Source organism: Uranotaenia lowii, chromosome 3, assembly GCF_029784155.1.
Source record: "Uranotaenia lowii strain MFRU-FL chromosome 3, ASM2978415v1, whole genome shotgun sequence".
Taxonomy (NCBI): domain Eukaryota; kingdom Metazoa; phylum Arthropoda; class Insecta; order Diptera; family Culicidae; genus Uranotaenia; species Uranotaenia lowii.
Window position 1 is genome coordinate 274,255,082 of NC_073693.1, and position 24,465 is coordinate 274,279,546.

Sequence of the window (24,465 nt, forward strand, 5' to 3'; positions counted from 1 at the left end):
TATCAAGCGTATGAGTGAATCCTTTCTGTTAATTTCAGCCTTTCGAAAGCTTGGGTTTGGTTTGGTGGATGGATGGGCAAATATGTTTGTGATTGTCCTGCTTTGTATGTAGTATGTGGTGTTTAACTCTGGATGAGTTTTGATGAAAGCAAAAATAAAACAACATTCGTTCGAAATTCATGTTAGGAAAAATATGAAAAGCCCCTCGACTGTAAGACATGCGCAATACTGGCCAAATTCAATTCAACAGTTGAATATGTCCTACGATCTAAGCAAAATTTGAAAGGCATTATTGATGCGTATCTTAAGCAAATTAAAAGGATATTTTTTTTTTCATTTGGAGCTTAATATGACCTATTGATAAATTTGAATAGAAGTAAGAAATTGTCATCTATTAAATAAAAACAGACATGTAAAACTAGATACATACGTTTATTACCAAGTAAAACATTAGTACAAATGCAATATTTTCACTTTCTTCCTGGTCTATATTTACTCGACTGGTATTTGACTATTCGTTTATGTACATCTGATTTGTTCTACAACTCTGCCAATCATTAGTGGAATTGTTCTTGAATTGTTCATCGATTATTGTAACAATCATCTGCCAAACTAAAGCTAGCCTTGGTTCACAAAAATTAAGCTAAGTAGAAAAGTTATAAATTGTATTACTTCTGTTTATGTTTTGTTATTTTTGTTTTTTTTTATCACAGACAATTACAAACGTGTTTTTTTTTCTTTCTTCCAGTGAACTGCCGTCACTTGTTGAAAACTAAAACCTTGCAACGATTGTGCCCACACGCACGATTTCACTCACTAGAGCTGCTGCAATAGTTTCAAACTTGGGATCTATGTTTGATGTCCCATAATAATTATTTTAGTCTTATAAGTCAAGTTATCTTCTAAAATAGGTGCTTCCAATAAATCCTCATCTGGTTACTTAGCAAGGAGATCTATATTTAATTATTTAATAGGCTTTTATTAGTTTGATAAAAGTAAAATTAAAAAGTGCGACGATAGAAGCAAATCTGTGTGTTAAATGAAACCTAGTTATTCGAAAGAAAAAAAAAATAAAACTCGATTTCAAATATTAAGCAGTACTACAAAAATGTTTTAAAAAAACGGTAGATTTTCCATTGAAATATCCAAAATTGCACTGACAAGTTAGATGTTTTCAACATTATACCGAAGATATACATTTATATTTTAATATTGGTGTACAATTTCCAAGCTTTTAGATTATAATAAGTTAAGAAACTGTTCGATAAAACATATTGACAGAAATGTTCGAAGGGAAATTTTACTGAATTGTTTGGATTAGATTTTTTAGGAAGTAGGATTTCTTTTCGAATTCATTTTATTTTTTTTTTTAAGCTGAGCAAATTCAATCCTAAGAAGTGGGACGCTTGTGTTGGATTTCACTTTCTTATCTCGCAGTTAAATTATGAAATTCAAGTTCGGATGGATTTCTATTTTTCTTGTCCTTTGAATAAATTCCAAGAACAACGTCTATTGTTGCACAACGTTCAGTGTTTTCCAAACTTTTCGTCAGACATAATCATAGCTGTGCGGCATAAATTAATTACGCCAAATGAATTGGCTTACGGTTTAAGAATTTGAGACACAATAACATACGCTCGTAAATATAAACGTTAAACAGTACGCCTAACTCAAGTGCAGCTGAACTTAAATGTTTGATCAGCCGATAAAAAATATTTGGAACAAATTTACACGCTGCACACGCTGATGCAATACTTACTTTTATAAACACTTTGAATTTTGATCATATTCATCCTGTTCCTTGGTGTATTAGAAACACTCATTCATTCATTCTGCATCTGCAAGTTCCACGTGACTTTGGCATTTTCCCTCCGCCGAACATGGTTCTGGTTATGTTGATTATGCCTTCTTCTGTTGTTGTTGTTGTTAGGTTGATGATTATTGTGAACAACCGTTACAAATTCACCTTGATCGTCTCCCTGCTGATCAGTCGCTTTCGATTCTTCTGCGGACTCTCCTCCTTCTATAGCAGCAGATGGTGCAGCAGCACTTCCTCCCATCATTTGATCCCGGGTGATGAAGCTGGTCGCACCGTTTCCATATCGATCGAAGTTATAATTCCCTCGCCGGTTTTGTTGGTTTTGCTTTTGTGGGGTCGTAGGAGTGGAGTCCGTTCCACTTTGGTCGTTTGGCGCCGAAGGTTTTCGCTTTGGACTTTGAGTGGCTTTGATTTTTTGGGCAGCCTCGTAGTACCGGATGAGGTCATAGTTTTCGTTACCCTCTTGATTGAAATAGTCTGGTTTGGTAAATCGATGATGAACCTCATCGTTGTAATACCCTTTGAAAATTGGTTCTTCGGAGTAGTCGACCAATGCGTGGTAAGCGTGCGACAATAAATGCGGGAACCGATCTATCCAATAGCGGGTGAAATCGTGTGGAATAGCCCCGAGGGCTTGTTGAACTTCCGGTTTTAGTTCGTGATAGTGATGTTTTTTGTTGCGAAGAGCTCTGAGCAAATCTCTTACACTGTAACCTTGGTAGCCTCGATACTTCCGTAGGTCGTTGGTTATTTCCTGATCCAGGTGCAAACTCCAATCGTCGCGCACCACATATCGCGCATTACGTTCTAAAGTTTTTAAAGGTTCAGTGAAAACGTCAGACTTTTCTACTCGATCGCTGACATCCTGCAGGAATGCCAGCACTCTTTCTTTGTTCCAAAATAGAGGATGATTTCGAACTGCAGTTGATGGAGGCCGTTTGGATGGATCAGCGCTGATCATGTCGGCGATTAATTCTTCCGCTAACACGCTCATATTACTAGGCTTTTCGTTTCTGTGGAACGCTTGTAAATCAAACTCTCCCGATAGAATGTTTGCCTGTCTCTTTAAATTATCGCCGAATGGATGAAGACCTTTCGACATAACATAGTAAAACACACATCCTAATGAGAAAATGTCAACGGACGTGGTTGTCCGCTGACCTCGTTGCATTTCCGGAGCTATCCAGCCATCCGTGCCGGTTATTCCCGATCGCCTTGAGAAACTAGCTTTGCCATAGTTCAATTTCTTACACAGTCCAAAATCTGAGATCATAGCTCTCACTCTTTTCCTGTTATCTGGCAACGAAAGTAATATGTTCTGTGGTTTAATATCACGATGAACGATGTTCAACGAATGTAAATGTGTCAGCCCATTGGTGGCCTGATAAAGGACATCGAGAATAGATATCTGCTTCTGTAGAGTATCTACTGTTTTGGCATCAACATAATCTTGTAACGTGGCAGCACAAAGCTCCACTGCAATGTACCGAAACTGGCGATCCTGTTCGGTACAGAAATATCTAACGACGTTTTCATGGGCATCACTTTCCCTCAACAAAGCCACTTCTCGATCCGCCAGTGTAAAACAGCCCGGTAAAATCCGTTTCACCGCCACTTCACGTTTTTCAAAGGTACCTCGAAACACAAACGTCCCCTCACAACCCTTCCCTAACACGTTCTGGGTATTAAAATTTATTTTACCCACACGGATTTCCCCATCCCCAAAGTCAATTGGTTCTGCATAGTTACTTCCATCACTCCGATTTGAGTTCGTCTGCGAACCATTCTGACTTTGCTCCTGTAAGGCCTTCATTTGCATGTGGAAATACCAAAAACCAAATACCACTATTCCAAACAATGCTACAAACATCATCGTTGGTAGCTTATTAGGCTGTGCATCTAACCAAGCCTTCACATCTAAATACAGCCGACCGAACAGGGCCCGGAAACTCGTATTACCGATAACGGCGGTATCATTCCCCTCCATCTTTCCGTTATCCGTCTGAATGCCAATGGTTCTAGTCGGTTCCGGTCCAACCGTAGGCATCCCATTGAAATCCAGCAGCACCGTAGACAACTGTCCCTGTTCTTTGTAAATTCGACCCGGCACTGCACCCGGAGCAATGTCCAACTTGAGGCTTTCGTCCGTCTTGGGCGGTTGATAGTGTCCCAAGATGATTATGTTATCATTTTGAACACGAGCCGTTTCCGGCGTAATTAACTCCTTACCCGGGAGCCCTTGAACTTCTTCTCGCTGCCTGTTGGGACCTCCCAAGAGATTTACCGTCGGTTCCGACGGAAGTGTAGCAGTATTCTTGTCCACCAGCGATGGAATCGCATAGATGTTGTTAGAGTTCTCCCCGACGTAGACCGTTGGGCTAAAATATAATAAAACATTTCAAAAATTCTGAAAAAAATAAAATTCACTGGTTTTTAACACTCACAACAACTTCAGATTGTCGAAATTTCCGTCCTTGGCACGTTCGTTGATCTCTTGGAGGACCTCATCCGAAACGGTTTGGAAGGGTACGCTCAGTAGCCCTTCGATGCCGAGTAGGAAAACGGCTACAACCGGCGTGGAGAGGTCTTTCTGCCATAGGGGAGTTCCACGCTTCTGTTCGAAGGTAGCCGTTAGCCCCGAAGAGCTGCTCGTTAGGTGAAGGAATTCTGTGGGACGAAAAGAGAATGGTAAAAAAGTTAATAAGGCTTTTGATTTTGTAGCTAGCATTTGACATTGCATTTCGTTGTATGATTCATAAAAAATGGATGTATAAGTGTAATCAGTTGTTTAAAGAATATTATATCAGCTGGCCACGTATTGCTGAAGACCAGCTTAGAAACTCTGTTTGAATTGAATTCATAAGGAAGATTCTTTCGAAGAATGTTTTAAAAGGCCAGGCGGAGTGCTGGCTACCGTCATTTTCCCCTCATATGCTACTCCTGTAAACATATGGAAAGAACAGACAATCGCAGGCTGACACAACACCTCCAAGGTTGATAGACCTCCAAGATAACATCTGAACTTCACCGTGTACTCCCTGCGATACAGCCTGAGCAGATTGAGGCAGATTTCCGTACTGACACTTCATTAAAACTGGACAGGAATACACGGTTCATCGGGGAGCAGCTGTAGGATTTAAACCTGCTATGGACTGATTCTTTGTTGTCAGGTCTGTTCGTGTTTTAGGCGGTCCCTTAGCTGCTCCCCGATGAACCGTGTATTCCTGTCCAGTGTCTATGAAGTGTCAGTACGGGAATCTGCCTCATCCCGCGGTTCCACCCAATGATACTTATCTCTCCTTTTCCTCTTTCTCCTTTTCATTTTTCGCCAACTTCAGACCTAACCGGCACACCGAGATGTGTGCCGGTTAGGTAACGCCTTTAAAGTAACTCGCGCCCGTCACAGCTTCCACTCCCGTAGGATTTCTAACCACCAAGGCATGGCCGATTGAGAAACTACCAAGATAGAATCCCGTCACGACCACCTCGAATGGTATCTCCGCTTATTTTTGCTGCAGAAAAGATCGTAGCTGAGTACGTGAGACCTTTAAAGTCCCGCCACACGTATGGGTCCAGATTAGGGTTATACCGCACCCCAAGATTGCGTTGCTTTTGAATTGTGGTTTCAGACGAGGCCCTAGACCTTCCATTAGCTTGTCAAGTTTCGTTGACTGTCTCGCTCTCTCCGTTCATCATCTTTCCTGATTCGTATTAGCGAGATTTCGTCGACTATAGCACGCCGCGACACATTTCACTCACAACATTTTCAGCGTTCAAATTTTGAAGTTGTTGACGCCTTGAAATGAACATGGGGCAGACAAAGATAGCATGTTTGGCCGATTCCTCCGAATCTACGCATTCCGGGCCATAAGGCGAGCTGATAAGCTTAAACCATTGAAGGTATTGCATAAAGCGCCCATGACCCTGAAGGAACTGCGTCGGGTAGAAGTTGACCTCCCCATACTTCCGATTTACCCAGTCTGAAAGTCTCGGAATTAGCCTAAGCCTCCATCTTGCGTTGTTCGATACGTCCAATTGCTCCTGCCACTTGAGCATTGACGCTGCTCGTTGAACTTTACGCACTCCTCTAACAGCTCTTGCTTCATAACACTCCATATTCTCCGTCAGAGTTATGTCGATGGGAATCATGCCCGCGATGACAAAAGCTGCATCTGCTGATATGGTCCTGTACGCACAGTAAACTCGCACGGCTAACAGCTGATTCGAGTTCCGTAATTTGTATCAGTTGCGTTCTACTTCTATGGCGGAGCTCCAGGCCGCTCTTCCGTATCGTTGTTTCGACAGTGCTACGCTCGCAAGGAGACGTCTCTTGCTACTCTTTGGACCATGACAGTTTGGCATAATCCAGGCCAAGGAAGGTATTTTACATGTGCACCAAAACTTAAGCGATTGTCGACCATTACTCCAAGGTATTTCGGCTGCTGTTTCGAAGATGTCGTGTGTCCTCACAGTAATCTCCATGTGCGGCACAACTCTTTTGTTGGTCACGAGCAGAACTTCGGTTTTATGGTGAGCTATCTGAAGCTTAACTCTCTTCATCCAGGTGCCAACCCTTTCTACGGACACTGTTGCAAGGCCTTCTACCTCCTCGAATGTTTCGTCGGTGATCATGAGCACTATATCGTCAGCAAATCCAACTGTCCGCTAGCCTGCTGGTGGTTTCAGCGTTAACACCTCATTATACATGGCATTCCAAAGCACAGGTCCTAGTATGGAACCCTACGGAACACCCGCTGTTAGGACAGTAGATCGTAACCCAGTTTCGGTTTTGTACATCAGGGCTCGATTTTCGAAGAAGCTTCGATTTTCGAAGAAGGTTAGATATGAAAATGGTTATACCGATTTTAACTTGGAGTGTCAAATTGACACTTCTAAGTCTGATAAGGGTAACGAAACCTAGAGCGGATGAGGGTTAATGCCCCTCATTTTTTTGAGTCGATTATTTTCAACCAAATGATGATTTACAAGATCTTTTTCAGGATTTCTCTGAATAATTTAAAGGACATCAGATGATTTTTCGCTTCTTGGACGTTTATCACCAAAGAGAATCGGTACCTATGAAATCTGGGACAAAATACGAAATTGCTTATTTGACATCGAATTAGATGAAAGTCGATTTTGAGCAAGATATTTTACAAATAATTGTTAAAAAGAACAATGATCTTTTACCTTTAAGTATACCATACTGTCTACCTTACGGTACCCATTCAGGACGATTTTTTTTTATTTGTAAAAAAGGGCAAATCTGAACAAAATCTTTCATACAAGATTAAACTGATAAAAATAATTTGAAATTTAAAGTTTTCGTTGAATAACGGCAGCAGTGTTAAAATCGTATCTAAGGATGAAACAAAAATTTTTGTTCATTTTGAATTTTTTTTTTAAATAATTTTTGAACCCGAAATGTAAAAATTTTCAAAGAAAATTTTTGAGTTTTTCACTTGATAACCTGGGAAAAATCCGGAAACTTTTGAACAATATCTGGGCATCCTAAACAGATTTGACTTATCTCGAATTCTGTATTGGATTAATGGGTAAGCCTGAATATATAAAAAAAAATCTGGAATAAACGATAATCAAAGTAGGTATAAAGCTTTATACAGTGAAAGATAAACAGATACACCTAATATGTTTTAATGAAACCTCAAGTTTTTGATGATTGAGTAGCTTTTTTATTATTACTTTTGAATATTTTATAAATTATCCAAAATCGTTTGAAAAATTTGACAATGATGTTGTTATATAAAATTCAAAAATAAATATTCTACCTATTCGGCCGAATGCTTAGCTCAACTATTCGGTGAGCCGAATATTCGGCCTAACGGTTTTTGGGCGGTATTCGGCCGGCCGGATATTCGGTACATCTGTAGACCTATTTCGACCAAACTCCATTGAATAGACTTTCACTGAGCCTAAAATTCCCGACTTTCCGAAAGAGTTCCCGGTTTTTTCCCGCATTTTCCCGGTGGATTTCAAATCCCGTCTTTTTCCCGCATTTCCCGAATGGGTGGCCACCCTGCTTACAAGGATCAGATTTTGAAATGTTAAACTGCCGTTCCAAGCATAACTTTCGGGTCATTTTCACTTTAAAGCTGGAAATAGTCCCTTTTAGCGTGAACTTCCGAATAAAAACAAAACACAAAAAAAAAACAAAAGTAGATGTTGGGTGAAATAAATCCTTGGAGCAGCGTTTTGATGATAGCAGCTTAAAGCTAAAAATATAGTTTTATTTAGCCTGATTTCAAATTTAAAGAAAATATAACTTACATTTGGTCTTTCACCACCGATTTATAAAATTACTCAACTTGGGTCTGAATAACAATACGGAGTGCAATTTCTGTCGTTCTGATATTACAGTGCCATTACACATAGTATAATTGAAAGTTACTCCAATTATTATATTTGTCGCGCTAGATAGTGGATTAAAGTGAAAAAGATTAGATTGCTGGATGTGAGTTGCTGATTGAAAAGATGTGAACCTTCTTTTAAACTAAAATATACTTGTTCCTCAGGTAAAGCCAGTTCAAAGTCAACATCCTATGCAGGCAGATTTAATTAACAATCAGTTTCTATACACCACGTGAGTTATCAACCCTAAATTAATTCTTACGCAATCCTGTAATCATATAATACTAATTTAATTAGGATTTGTTGGGAGCCCAATATGCGCTAGAAGAACTTCCGTCACTATCTGTAAAATTCATCGAGTCTGAAGACATTCGTCGGGCTCGTGAAATCCTAGAAGCGACTACCGTTAGAGTAGGTAAGCGTTTCGAAACCGGTCTGATTTGGAAACCAGGCCAACCATCGTTTCCGGAAAGCTACTCTATGGCGGTAGAACGAATGAAATCGTTTGAGAAAAAGTTAGGGGAAAAGTTCATATAACGCCCCATATAGCTAATACGCGCCACCCTTGTTTTGAAGAATCTGAAGCATTTTAAGCCTGCAAAATATTACCAATTTGTTCTAAATGCTGTGATTGGTCATGGCAAGTATGAATTTTTCCTTAAAATGCTCCAGTGTCGGGATAATTTCACAATTCAGGTTTTTCTTCATTTCGATCTAAATTTTAAAACACTTTCAATAAGGTGTCACCAAGCAGAGAAAAACGAATAAGACAATATTTTCTAACACATCGATAAAGGAGAATCTAAACTACGATTTAATGCTAAAAAATTATACCGAACTCGCTATGGTGTGCTTTTTATGGGTATGTTTTATCACGGCCCATGCGCTCGTTATAACGCGCCAATCGTAGTAGGCTGAAAATAGCATTAATTTTTCAAAAAGGCCAATTTTCATTGAAAATGAACAAAAAGTCTAAAACCTTATTTTGAGCGTTAATTCAGCCCAAAAAAATCTATTTTTAATTTTTTGTTAAATTTCTATTAGTCCATTTTGATTTTATTTTCATTCAATTCATTTTGATCAAAAGGTGGAAGCAGCACTTCGATGAACACCTGAACGGCGCACATGCAGGAGATCAAGACGGTGGGGGAAGGTACATCGCCGGCGTAGCCAACGACGAAGAGGAGCCACTCCCAACGATGAGTGAAGTTAAGGAAGCCATTCGCCAGCTGAATAGAAACAAGTCGGCTGGGAAGGATGGCATCGCAGCTGAACTCATCAAAATGGGCCCGGACAGGTTGGCCGATTGCCTACATCGGTTGATAATCCGGATCTGGGACATAGAACAGCTACCGGAGGAGTGGAAGGAGGGGGTAATATGCCCCATCTACAAGAAGGGCGACAAATTGGACTGTGAGAACTACCGAGCGATCACTGTCCTCAATGCCGCCTACAAAGTGTTGTCCCGAATCCTACTCCGCCGCCTAACGCCACAAGCAAACAGATTCGTGGGAAGTCATCAGGCCGGCTTCATGGAGGGACGGTCTACGACGGACCAGATATTCACATTGCGGCAAATCCTCCAAAAATGCCGTGAACACCAAGTCCCTACGCATCATCTATTCATCGACTTCAAAGCCGCATACGACACGATCGACCGTAACGAGCTATGGAAAATCATGGACGAGAACGGCTTTTCCGGGAAGCTGATCAGACTGATCAAGGCGACGATGGATGGAACGCAGTGCTGTGTGCGGATTTCGGGTGAATTGTCGAGTTCATTCGAATCGCGCAGGGGGCTTCGACAAGGTGATGGTCTATCCTGCATGATGTTCAACGTGGCGCTAGAAGGTGTTATTCGACGAGCGGTGGGCGAAATGCGGGGCACGATTTTCAACAGATCCAGTCAACTTATCTGCTTTGCCGATGACATTGATATAGTCGGCAGATCATCTGCGGCGGTGGAGGAGATCTACCGCAAACTGAAACGCGAAGCAGGAAGGATTGGGTTGATGATTAATACGTCCAAGACGAAGTACATGCTGGCCTGCGGATCCGAGACCGACCGAACCCGCTTGTCCAGTAATAACAAGGTCACGATCGACGGCGACGAGCTGGAGATAGTCGAAGACTTTGTCTATCTCGGCTCACTGGTGACCGCAGACAATGACACCAGCCGTGAGATCCGGAGGCGAATTATCAGCGGAAGTCGTGCCTACTATGGACTCCACAAGCAACTGCGGTCGAGAAGACTTAGCCCTCGCACGAAGTGTAACCTGTATATGACGCTCATTAGACCGGTTGTTCTCTACGGGCACGAGACATGGATATTGCTCGAGGAGGACCTGCGTACACTCGGAGTATTGGAGCGACGAGTGTTAAGAACCATCTTTGGCGGCGTACAGGAGAACGGAGTGTGGAGGCGAAGGATGAACCACGAGCTCGCGCGCCTCTACGGCGAACCCAGTATCCAGAAGGTGGTGAAGGCTGGCCGGATACGCTGGGCGGGACATGTTGCGAGAATGCCGGACGACTGTCCTGCAAAACAGGTGTTCGCTACGAATCCGGTAGGAACAAGACGAGCGGGGGCGCAACGAGCGAGGTGGTTAGACCAAGTGGAGCGTGATCTGGCGAACGTGGGGTGCCCGAGAAATTGGAGAACGGTTGCTATGAACCGAGTGAATTTTAGGAATTATGTTCGTCAAGTTATGTCGTGAGACGGAATACTATGTAAATAAAAATAAATAAAATAATTTCATTCAAAGTGTCTGTAAGTATTGGTGTGTTTTCGGTCTTCGGCTGCTTTCGGGTGTGTTCGGCTGCTAGGCGCGTATTGAATACACGGCGGCGCGTATTTGCAACACAGTTTTGTTCTGTGGCTTTGAATAAGGTTTTTAAAAATCAAGTTTTTGAAGCAACTATAGCAATTTGAGTAATAAAAAATCATAGGCATTTGAAGAAAACAATTTTCTTCAACGATTGCACCCATTTTCAACACAATTTGTACGTGGAATACATAGAAAATCAGCGATTCGCTTAGGTGGCGCATAATAGGGCATGTTCCCCTAATCCGAAAGAACCTACAGCAGAAAGTAGTCGAGCTGATACAGCATTACATAAGCCGAGGCTATTGCCATAAAGCAACGAACACCGAGCTGTTGAATACAGATCCATCATCGGTATGGTATCTTCCTTTGGACGTGGTGCAGAATCCCAAAAAGCCGAACAAGGTGCGCCTTGTATGGGACGCCGCTGCAATGGTACAAGGAGTCTCACTGAATTGCTGTTTGCTGAAAGGGCCTGATCTTCTCACGTCGTTGCCTGCCGTTATCAGCAAATTTCGTGAAAGACGAATAGCGGTAGGGGGCGACATACGTGAAATGTTTCACCAACTGCGGATTCGGGAAGCTGATAAACAGGCCCAGCGATTCCTGTTCCGATTCCTTCCAAATGAACAGCCAACAGTGTACGTGATGGATGTAGCCACCTTCGGGTCTGCCTGCTCCCCCTGCTCGTCCCAATTTGTAAAGAACCGAAATGCCCAAGAGTTCTCCGATCGATACCCTGGTGCTGCCGAAGCCATCATACACCGCCATTATGTCGATGACTATTACGATAGCTTCGACGTAATAGAAGAGGCGGTCCAACGAGCGAAAGAGGTGCGGTTGGTCCACTCGAATGGCGGATTCGAGATAACGAACTGGACGTCCAATTCAACAGAAGTTCTCGTAGGATTCGGAACCACCGGCAACGACGAAGCTGTACACTTCCATCTCGATAAGGTAACACAATATGAACGGGTTCTGGGAATCACTTGGGATCCTCATTTGGATGAATTCTCCTTTTCGGCTCCGATGAGCACAACTTCTATCGCCAAAGATAAACCTACAAAAAGAAACATCCTCAGCACTGTTATGTCTCTTTTTGATCCCATGGGCCTCGTTGCACCACTCACCGTGTTGGGAAAAATGTTAATCCAAGATTTATGGAGAACCGGTTGCGAGTGGGACGATTTGATCGATGAAAGTACGTTGGCGAAATGGCAGCAGTGGGTTTCGATGTTCGCCACGATCAAACACATTAGAATTCCCAGAAGTTACTTCGGCTCGACTCCGTCTGATCAGTTTGGCGCCATCCAATTACATATTTTTTCCGATGCTGGTGAGAACGCCTTTGGAAGCGTTGCGTTTCTTAGAATCGTTGTCGAAAACTCCGTCAAATGTGCAATGGTGATGGCAAAGTCGAAAGTTGCTCCAATAAAATTACTATCGATTCCGCGACTCGAATTAAAAGCAGCGGTTCAAGGGTCGCAGCTAGCACAAGTCGTCAAAGATAACCACTCCCTTCAAGTCGACCAGACCTTTTATTGGACGGATTCTCGCACGGTACTTTCATGGATTCAGTCCGACCAACGAAAGTATAAACCCTTTGTGGGGTTCAGAATAGGTGAAATACTTAGTCTTACAAAGCTTTCTGATTGGCATTACGTACCATCGAAATTAAATGTTGCTGATTGCCTCACTAAACGTGGTCCCACACCAGATTTGTCTGCTAATAGTATTTGGTATCGTGGGCCCGACTTTCTTTATCGACCACCCTCCTTTTGGCCTCCACAACATCTGCCGTCTCCAAACACAGAAGCTGAAGTTAGAGCCACGCACCTGTTCCATGAAATTAAACTGCTCAGTCCACTGATCGACGTAACTCGTTTTTCAAAATGGAACATTGCTGTGAGAACTGTTGCTAGCGTACTTCGTTTCATCTCAAACTGCAGACGGAAACGTTCAGGCCAACCCATCGAAACCATCATAGCCACCGAAAACCTTAAGAAGCTCGTGAAAAGGCAAAATGATGCAGTTCTGGTTCCGTTGCAACAGTCCGAACATCGACGTGCCGAAAACATCATCTTCATGGTGGCACAGGGTGAGGTATTTGGAGACGAGATTAAGACTCTTAAGAAAAATTTGAGTAATCCTCCGTCTAATTGGATTCCATTGGATAAATCGAGTCCTTTATTTAAATTTACACCTCTGCTAGATTCCGAAGGAGTCTTGCGAATGGAAGGCCGATCCGAAAATGCCGATTTTCTTCCTTTTGATCTCCGATTTCCGATTGTTCTTCCAGGATGTCATGGAGTAACAGCGTTTCTTGTCCGACACTATCACGAACGGTATGGCCATGGGTTCCGGGCAACTGTGAAAAATGAAGTAATGCAGAGATTTTCAATCAGTGGTCTGACTTCGCTTATTAAGCAGATAGAGAAGGCGTGTGTTTTTTGCAAGGTCAGCAAGTGTAAACCAAGAATTCCCAGGATGGCGGCATTACCTGTTCAAAGACTGACCCCGTTCAGACGCCCGTTCAAGTTTGTTGGAGTCGACTACCTTGGGCCGGTAGAAGTTTCCGTTGGACGTCGCAGAGAGAAGCGATGGATAGTCGTGTTCACCTGCATGGTGATAAGAGCAGTTCACTTGGAAGTGGCACACAGCCTTTCTGCTCAGTCGTGCCTCATGTCCATTCGGCGGTTTATCAGTCGTCGAGGACCAGCTACGGAGTATTTTTCCGACAACGGAACCAATTTTCGAGGCGCCAGCAAGGAAATGATACAACAAATTCGATCGATAGACGATCTTTGTGCTGACGAGTTCACAAATGCTACAACCAGTTGGCATTTCAACCCTCCGGCCACTCCTCACATGGGCGGGGTGTGGGAGAGGATGGTCCGATCCGTCAAAAGTGTTATGACAGCTTTGGACGACGGCCGTAAACTCAACGATGAAATTCTGCTCACCACTCTCGCTGAAACCGAAGATATAATAAACAGCCGCCCCCTCACTGAGGTGTCTTCTGATTCAGAATGCAAAGCTCTGAGTCCGAATACTTTTCTGAGAGGTTCAAACCCGAACGAACCACAGGAAGTTGTACACCCAACCAACCAAGCAGAAGCCCTTCGAGATTCTTTCAAACGATCCCAACAACTTGCAGATGAACTATGGAAGAGGTGGATTAAGGAATACGTTCCGACTGTTAATCAACGTTCCAAGTGGTTCATCGAAAGTACGCCGGTTAGGAAAGGTGATTTAGTTTATGTGGTGGAAGGATCAAAGCGTAAGGCCTGGGTTCGAGGAGTAGTGGAACAGCTGATAGTATCCAAGGATGGCCGTATTTGTCAGGTCATGGTCAGAACGAGTGGAGGCGTCTTCAAACGAGGAGTCGCTAACTTAGCTGTGCTGGAAATTGGAGGTAACTCTGGTTCCGAATAGCAATCCGGGACAGGTTACGGGTCGGGGATCTGTTGGGAGCACTGGCAAGTGTTACGCATAACGAAGCCCTGGCGAGATTGACCAGCTGTGGAGAAGTGTCAAGAACTCGTTATGTAGATGACGAACGGAAGCGAAGGAGAAGAAAATCTTGTACAACGAACCACCACGCAAAATTTTTCAAAGTTCAGGCTTACAATACCATTACACATAGTATAATTGAAAGTTACTCCAATTATTATATTTGTCGCGCTAGATAGTGGATTAAAGTGAAAAAGATTAGATTGCTGGATGTGAGTTGCTGATTGAAAAGATGTGAACCTTCTTTTAAACTAAAATATACTTGTTCCTCAGGTAAAGCCAGTTCAAAGTCAACATCCTATGCAGGCAGATTTAATTAACAATCAGTTTCTATACATCACGTGAGTTATCAACCCTAAATTAATTCTTACGCAATCCTGTAATCATATATTACTAATTTAATTAGCCACTGTAATATCAGAACGACAGAAATTGCACTCCGTATTGTTATTCAGACCCAAGTTGAGTAATTTTATAAATCGGTGGTGAAAGACTAAATGTAAGTTATATTTTCTTTAAATTTGAAATCAGGCTAAATAAAACTATATTTTTAGCTTTAAGCTGCTATCATCAAAACGCTGCTCTAAGGATTTATTTCACCCAACAGTAGATATATACTTTGTTCTGAACTTGTACGAAATTTTCATCAAGGTGGTTGCTCTCTGTTGATATTTCTACGCAAGAATATCACACAAGAAAAAATTCTATGAAAAATTCAAATTTTATCAAAAAATAATCTTTTAACATTATTTTGAACAGTTGAATAAAATGTTATTCACCGAAAAAAAAGAGGATGGGGGAGGAGCGAATAGCCTTGAGAGATATACTTAGAGAAATTTTCACCAACAATTTTCGGTAGGCACTACTTACAAGATCGATACTCAACTATGCATTTTTATAAACACAAACTTGATTTTTTGGGAAAAATAGAGAGTACACGAGCTTTTTAAATAATAGAAAAAATGTAGCCGTGTGACAGTTTTTCGTAGAACTAGCATCGGAATGCATTCTGATTCTACGCAAATGTGTCACACGAAGCATTTTTTGCTGTATTTTTCCGTTTGTTTAAGGAAATGTATTTTCTTTCTTGCAGAAAAAAATGTGAAGTTATTAACTTGAACTGTTCACTACGAAAAAACTTCAATCGCGTTTTTCTCGTTTGTACGTTTTTTCACATGGAATAATTTTGCTTGAAACCCCAGTAAATTCCATGACAAAAACTCTAAAACACATATTTATTCAATCTGTCAAAAATGGGGGGTCTCCATTAGAAATGTCTTCTATCGATTTTTGTTTTCAATATCCAAATTCTAAACATCTTCATTAAAACCGTACATTATTAAGTAGATAGATATAACAATATCTCGAAACATAAGCTTTTAACACCAGTTCTTTCGTTTTATTGTGGGAATTTCGGTACGATTGTTCAGCCCAGAACCAACGAGAAGCTTTCGTCGAGACGTAAACGCAACGCTAGATTAGGCATTAATCGATGTTATCGAAAATGAAATAAAAGGAAAAAACTTAAAAGCACCTTCAAGTACTGCGCTGATAACACAGGCAGACCTACCAAATACCTAACTTGAATCATCGAGAGTGTTTTACATGGGAGCGATAACACTAGTTTACAGCATTTTTGAACTCAGTAAACTGAAGGTCATTTCCAATGTGAAATCGGGCGCTGAATCCGAAAATGAAATTCAAAAAAATCTCAGTAGAACCGTTTTTGAGTTATGCTCCAAATATGAAATTTCGAAAAAATTAAAAAAGTTCTTGTACTTAGATTAAAATATCTCGGACGGCATAACAGTAATTTGAAATCCCTCTTTTGCATATTGAAGGTGGATAAGTTGTCTATCGATCAACTGAACACTGTTTTTGCGTTGGACCAACAGTATTGCTGATATTAGTGACTTTATGAGAAAAAGCATTATAAAAAACGCATTTTTTTTTGAGAAAATTTTGTTTCAACGAAAGTTTTAGACTCGATGGTAGCATTTTAAAAATCTGGTTTTCTTTTGTGCTTAAATGTCAATTTAAAACAAAGATTTCAAGTGGTTATTTATCAAAATCGGTTGAAAATTGAAGAAGTTATGGCTACTTTACCATTGCTGAAATTTTTGGAGTTTTTAATAATTTAACGAACCGCAGTACACTTATCATAGTATACGAAGAATGAAACATGATAAATCTCACTCGCTCCAAGTCAAAATTATTTATTAGCTTACCAGAAGGTCACATGCCAAGTTTCTGGAAGATCTGACCATAGAGAGGGGTTGCTTAAGTCTCAAACGTGAATAAAATTTTGAGGTATTTTGCCCGGAAGGAACGAAAAACACTTTTTTTTCATCAATAACTTTTTTCATCACTAGCTGATTGTTTTTAATGGTTTATTTTCTTAAAGCCTAAGTTGAGACAAATATTTCACCCGAAGACTGTAACTCGATTGGATTTGAAACAGAAAAGTTATTGCGGTTCAAAGGCCGCAAATTTTGTCCAATACGCAATGAGTACTTTTTACACATTGCGTTTTATACGACAATTTTCGACCAAAATACAATCTTTGAATCGCAATAACTTTTCTGTTTCAAATCCAATCGAGTTACAGTCTTCGGGTGAAATATTTGTCTCAACTTAGGCTTTAAGAAAACAAACCATTAAAAACAATCGGCTAGTGATGAAAAAAGTTATTGATGAAAAACAAGTATTTTTCGTTCCTTCTAGGCAAAATACCTCAAAATTTTATTCACGTTTGAGACTTAAGCAACCCCTCTCTATGGTCAGATTTTCCAGAAACTTGGCATGTGACCTTCTGGTAAGCTAATAAATAATTTTGACTTGGAGCGAGTGAGATTTATCATGTTTCATTCTTCCTATACTATGATAAGTGTACTGCGGTTCGTTAAATGATTAAAAACTCCAAAAATTTCAGTAATGGTAAAGTAGCCATAACTTCTTCAATTTTCAACCGATTTTGATAAATAACCACTTGAAATCTTTGTTTCAAATTGATATTTAAGCGCAAAAGAAAATCAGATTTTTTAAATGCTACCATCGAGTCTAAAACTTTCGTTGAAACAAAATTTTCTCTAAAAAAATGCGTTTTTTATAATTTTTTTTCTCATAAAGTCACTAATATCAGCAATACTGTTGGTCAAATGCAAAAACAGTGTTCAGTTGATCGATAGAAAACTTATCCACCTTCAATATGCAAAAGAGGGATTTCAAATTACTGTTATGCCGTCCGAGATATTTTAATCTAAGTACAAGAACTTTTTGAATTTTTTCGAAATTTCATATTTGGAGCATAACTCAAAAACGGTTCTACTGAGATTTTTTTGAATTTCATTTTCGGATTCAGCGCCCGATTTTACATTAAAAATGTTGGTTAGTTAATCAAGTTCACGTTTTTTTTAAAATTTTGTAAACTAGTGTAATTAGTTGATAGTGTACAATAATACGAATTACGACTTAAGCATATTCCCTTCGACCAATTTAACCAAACACATGGCGTGCTTGACTTCCGAGACGAAATTCAATCATTAATTGTGTAATAATTCTAAAAATATCTTGATTTTACTACATTCTGGAAAAAAAATTTAAAGAGGACATTTACTCAGCTGTAGACAAGGCTTATCTCTATGAAACTAAGGCGTGTTGGAAATTACTATCTTAATTTCGCAGGAATTTCCCGGACTAACGGCAGGTCAGGTTGAAGAGATTGGACAACTGGCCAACAGGTCAAAATTTATCAACGGATCATCGCATGTAGTTGGTTGAACTGGCTGAAGTGTCCGATATATTTTATAAATAATCTAAACTTAACACAAACTAGGGATTCAAATATATTAAAGGGGTTTCTACAGAAATAACAACACGCACGTCTGGTTCTGTTGGCAGTCAAGATTCAAGAGACTGATCATGTTTATTCAGTTTTTAATACAGAGTTCGCCAGCGAAATCTTTGCTCTCTTATCGACTGTGTTCCCAGAAGGGGATTGACTTTGATAATCGAAAAGCTTCTTAATCGACTACAACACTGGCGACTCCTTGAGTTGTAATCAGTGATGGCAAATTTCGCCCGTCACACTTGACCCGACTAGTTTTGTTTCATCAAACGACTGGCACTGTTCTCAATTGACGGAGCTTCACTACTCGCATGACGGATAAAGCACGACAACAATCAACATTTCTCCATCATCGACTGGCGAAGCTCCTACACAAGGTCAAAATTTCTCCTGAGAGTGACTGGCAAATCTTTTCACACTTCGATCGGCTGCTGACGGCAGGTACAACTAATTGAACGACTTGCTGGCAGAGAGCAACAATAGCAATAAAAAACTGAAAACGAGCTTGCTGGCAGGAGCAACAATAATAATAAATGCTTTTCTTGTTCCTCTTCGGTCGTCTTCGGCTTGCTGGCAGGAGCAACAATAATAATAAATGCGTTTCTTTTTCGTCATCGGTCGCTTGAATGCGATTGCTTGACTAGGAGATTCTTTTAGCTTCAAATGAATGGGGAATGAATGACTGGCAAACGAAGTGACTGGTCGTTAAGGAACAGTCAATTGAGTTTGACGGACCAAGAGGCTTCACAGTCACAGCTTCACGCCTCATGACGATGACTTTTGCCAAGCATGGTTGTAATCAGTGCACACAAAAAAAAAAGCATAGTAAAATTACTGAATCCGTGGTTTAAATGAACAATAGGCAACCATATTTTTGAGTCAAATATGTTTTGTTGTTTATAATACCTTACGTATAGCTGTTTTACTATGTGCTCAATTTGGCTGCGCATAGTAAATTCGACTGCGTTTTAGTAAAATTGTCAATGAAATGTTGCATTGTTTTACTTCGTCCCTAGCAAAATTAATATATTTCATGATGAAACTAGTATGTGTTATGATAAAGATTAGGAGGAGCGAGGATCTTGATTTAAATAGTAGAATTACTATGTATGTTTGTTTGTTTATTTGCATGCATGCATTATGACATTATTTGAAACATTAAAATTCACACTTCCGACACACGTCGGTCAATGTTAGTGTGTTCTCCCGATGCTCTGGAATGATTTTCAAAGTCATGAAACTTCAAAGCAGCTGAAAATTAGTTTTTTTTACTCACGGGTTTGATGATTAATGATCCTGAATTAGTGTAAACAACAAGAATGTTTTGCATGGTAAAATTATCATACGTACTGATGTTTTTGAGTCAATAATGTTTTGTTCTCAAAAGTACCATGTGCGTAGTATTTTGTTGATATGAAATGGTGCCACAATGTCTAAATTACTATGCGGACGCTAGTTGTAATAGAAATTATGATGAAATTATCATGACCATAGTATTTTCGACAACAAACATTGAGAGTTATCGAAAATTACCAGGTACATAGTAATTTCAATATTGTTTCATGCGCACTTTTACAAAATCGATGTTAAACTTTTCGTGGTTGAAAATACTATAGCGCTGAAATGGTAAAATTATCATGACAGCGTCTTTGGGATAACCACCCAATTTTTTTCCGTGTGGGTACACAGAAGAAAATTTTGACTATTACGTGTCACTGAAAACTGCAACCTTTAAAATAAATCACTTGCAATTAACAAAACCTGTAATTTTAAATTGTTTTACTTGAAAGTTAACGCAGATTCATTTATTATTACAGCAAATGTCCTGTAAAAAAGTTGTACACTTAAAATTAAATGTCCTGTAATCAAGTTTTTGACCTGTAAAATCACGGTAATTGTCCTGCTCATTTTTGTTACAGGACATTCGCGTAGTTTTACAGGAAAAAATTTTTGCTGGGTAGTTATTCTAGGACTAAACTGAATGAAGCCGTCTAAAAGGAGCAAAAGCATCTAAGCAAGAAGCGCAAATTTGGAATAACCCACACTGTTAATTAGATAATTTTTGTATTAAAAGTGCGCAATGTTTTAACCTGGAATGGATGCTCTCGGTTCTGAATTACATCAAACGTCCAAATAAAATACGTAAATCAATAGAAAAAAATCCTCATTTGTAATGACCAATTTGTAAGGTCAAACATTGCCCAAATAGAGTGCTAGGAGGAAAACGGAGTCCAAATGTTTCAGCGTATAAAGTTTGGAAAAAGGAAACAAAACTCAACTCCACATGTTTCTAAACCGGTAAGAAAATAACAAAATTTAACGCCCACCAGAAACTTCCAGATAACAAATGGATCGGTTCTCACAATGAAAATTTAATATGTGATATTCTCTTTTTCCACACACAGACATGGTGCGAGTTCTGTATAATGTTGCTTGCTACATATCGATTTCAACCGCCAATTGGCGATTGACACTTTCCAAACGCAGGCGAAAGTAATTGTAATATTTTCCGATCGAACGGAAAAGGATAAAGGTTGAAAGACCAATTTAAAACGGAGACTTTTCTTTCGGGGTTTGCTATTAATGCTATTAACTTTCAATGAAACTTTCATTATCTTTTTATATTATAGATTTCAAGGAATCGCTTCTTTATGCACAAAATGTGTTTGAAAGAATCAATCAAACAAGTCGAGGTAATGAACACACAAGTGTTTATTGTACATGTCTACAATAGTTTATTTTATTTCAATACTGGTACCACTATTAACTGATCTCAAATAAAGCTGACTACATAGTGGACAACAAACATTGATTGCATGTCCAAGACTTTTCTGTACGATGAGTGATATGCGAGAGTATTTTTAGATTATTATTTTTAGATTAATAAAATTGGATATTAGGATGAGACAATTATGTCCGCTTTTTATTGTTTGTTGCAAGTCAGTTGCATCATCAAATGATATGGCGAGGCCAAATATGTAATAAATAATCTGTCCTATATCGGGGAGGTACGAAGAAAGTAAAGAGAGAATGGAATAACTGATAAATAATCCACAACAAACCATGTGTTCGAAACAAATATTAAAACGCAATCAATTCAGAAACGGAGGAAGAGCTTCTGGGGGTTCGGGGGGAAATTGATAGGGCTTAATAACGAAAAACCATTCCAATTCTTATCACACGTGATTCGTCCAGAAACTTCGTTAACGTTTTACGCAGAGGGAATTACCGAATTTGTTCCAAATGTGGGGTACTCACCATATTCCTTCGTCAGCTCCGGTGCCATCGTGTGGGATGTGTAATCGAAGAAGGTAACGTTCCACGGTTTGGTGTTACCCCCGGTGGCCAAACTGTCGTACATCATTACGGTGTACTGCGTTCGGCCCAGATAGATGGACCGAGAAGTTGCCCACCCTAGCGATTCCCCATGCTCCTCGCCATTCTTCGAAGGGGACCCAAAGCCGAGAACCTTCTCCCGGCGACCCGTCTTGGGGTCGATCAGGAACCAATCGTCACTCTTTTTGCCCGAGTACAGGATTCCGTCACTGGAGCGACACGGAGCATTGGCCACCAGTTGAGGGATCGTGTACGGTAGCTTCTTGAGACCCCCCTCTGGATTTCGATAGGTGTAGAGGCTGCCGTCTCGTGGATCCGGCAGATAGTGGGGATTCATTTCCGACACTGAGGGTACCCGGATGGCCGGCTCATCTGCGATGGACCATCGCGTTTCGCCGGAGAGCGGATCGATGGCTGTTAGGCCGCCGCCGAGTGTTGAAAACACTAGCAGCGTTTCTTCATCTTTTGCAACGGCAGTGCAATCCTGCGAAAAAAAAACGAAGAAAAAGATATTCTAAATACTTCTTTGCAGATAAAGATTTTCTGAACCGTTAGCGCATTTTAGAAAAATATTTCAGAAAAATTGTTTGAACTAGAACTAAAAGAATTATCGAACTAGAAAGTATAATCAGTCATATGTAAAAAAAGTGAAATCCGAATCCAGAATCAAAATTAAAATTTTTGAGAAGGAGGTTTCGTTTTAGTCCCATGTAATGAGATTCAGAAGTTTGTTGGAATGCTACGTATGGTTTTTTGCTCCTATGGCGACCGTCAAAAAATGGTTTAAGTCAATGGGTTTGCTCACTGGTTTTTAATTAGTCATTGTGTTCGTGTGAAAAGATAATGGTGCTTATAGAGTTCTTTTTGACATTTCTCACACACAAACACTTGCTGAGCGTGTACAGATGAGACGGGACACTTAACCTAAAAAAAACTCTCGGTACGGCGGTCGAAAAAAGTCGTTTTTTTAGATTGATTTTCCCAAAACTGATAAGTGTTGTTGAAACAACCAGCATATTCTTGCGATGGTGTATTATTTAAAATTTTGGCTTAAATGTAAGAAAAAAGTCCAGCTTGTTTCCTAGTCCAAAATGGCGCCGACGCCGGCCACGTCCAAGTAGTCAAAGAGGGATGTAGAAAGGACTGTTAATACTTAAGATATGTACTTTTTTAGGATCAACCATAAATCTGTTATTTCAGTTTTTTTCAAAAGCTTGTTTTGAAAACTCTGAAACAATGAAAAATCACTATCACCAGCTATAGAAACCGTCTGTACGTCTGCGAATCTATATTCAAGTAACTCAGGAAGGGTTTTTTTTTAGTAAGGGAGAGGTTTGGATCAGGAGCCAATTTTGGAAAATTGTGCGATCTTTGGTTGACCTACACCTCCTATGCTCCTAGTCATTTTCGTAAGGAAACTCCTAATAATATCTGCGAGGTGTTTTCATTAGAAAATATAAAAAGAATTATGAACTCTCTAATAATTAGAAAGGCAACCATTCGAATTTTCTAAAAGCTAGCTATTTCCCTCACTATAATCTCTAACACATCACTGATTCACGAAACGACTCTTGAACAGAATTAACAAATGAACACTAAAAAAACATAGAATGAAGAATCAAAAAGTTATAGATGATGCAATTTGATAACATGTTGAGTTTTGGGAAAGGTTTGCAGAAAGTTTAATACTTTTTGGTACTTAAGCATTTGAGCTCACGAACTTTTATATATTTTATAGTTTTTCTACAAAGACAAATTGAAAAATGCTTTCTCTTGAAGCAAGTAAATTACTTACTCCTGTGCGTTAGATATTACGTTGACAGATTATAAAAAGGATAAAAAACAATTGCTAAAACAATAATAAAAAAAAAGTCTAGGAAATGTTTGAAATTTTTACCTATTATTTCGAACCTAGTTATTCGAATATGCTTACATTATTTTTAACAATTGACCTTAAAACGATGAGAAACCAAATAATGCCATTGTTACACTTTTATACTTCAGTGACTTGATTTCGCTCTTCTAAATTAAACTTCAAAATAAGATCGCTAAAAAATATCGAGACAGAGATATACATTACTGATTTAAAAAAAAGCTCGTGAAGATCGATAAAAAGATACGATATATATTGCCAAATTTTGCTTGAGAAGTGTTTGCTCTTAAAATTTTTGTAAGACAGATTTTACAGTTTCATTCTAATGACGAATAAATTTTGTTTAAAAGAATCAATTGAAGAATAAAAAAATAATGATATAAAAATCCCTGTTTAACTCAAACGAACCGTGAAATGTTAAAACGAAAACTTTAATTTAAACTAAAACTACAAAACGGTTCGGAAAGTAAATAAGAATTTTAATGCTTCTCAAAGCACTTAATGTGCATCGCAAACCGTTGCAAAACAACATTTTAAAATCATGGAACTCGCATTAAAAATTAATTAAAAAAAAGAATACACTGAGGTTTTTTTACGCGGTATTTCGTCCCGCGTAAAAAAAACCGCGTAAAAAAAACCACGTTAATTCGAAAATTCGCGTAAAAAACCACGTTAATTCGAAAATCCGCGTAAAAAAAAACCTCGTTAATTCGAAAATCCGCGTAAAAAAACCCCGAAATTCGAAAATCCACGTAAAAATCCATTTTAATTAAAAAATTCACGCAAAAAAGCACGTTACTAAAAAAACGCGTAAGAACCATGATAATTTAAAAATTTGCGTACAATGATAGTTTATTTTTAAGATGAAAAACAAAATCAATTA

General features: G+C 39.5%; 1 protein-coding gene across 1 annotated transcript in view; it reads right to left on the bottom strand.

Moving 5' to 3' along the window:
* Positions 1-427: 427 nt before the first annotated feature.
* Positions 428-24,465, bottom strand: part of LOC129757743 (serine/threonine-protein kinase/endoribonuclease IRE1-like) — a 178,887-nt gene continuing 154,849 nt past the window's right edge. The window contains exons 2-4 of the mRNA XM_055755031.1: positions 21,632-22,193; positions 4,264-4,486; positions 428-4,197 (exon numbers count right to left, since the gene is read on the bottom strand). Coding sequence (XP_055611006.1) covers positions 1,824-4,197; positions 4,264-4,486; positions 21,632-22,193 — 3,159 coding nt within the window. The 3' untranslated portion in view covers positions 428-1,823. The remainder of the gene's footprint in view (positions 4,198-4,263; positions 4,487-21,631; positions 22,194-24,465) is intronic.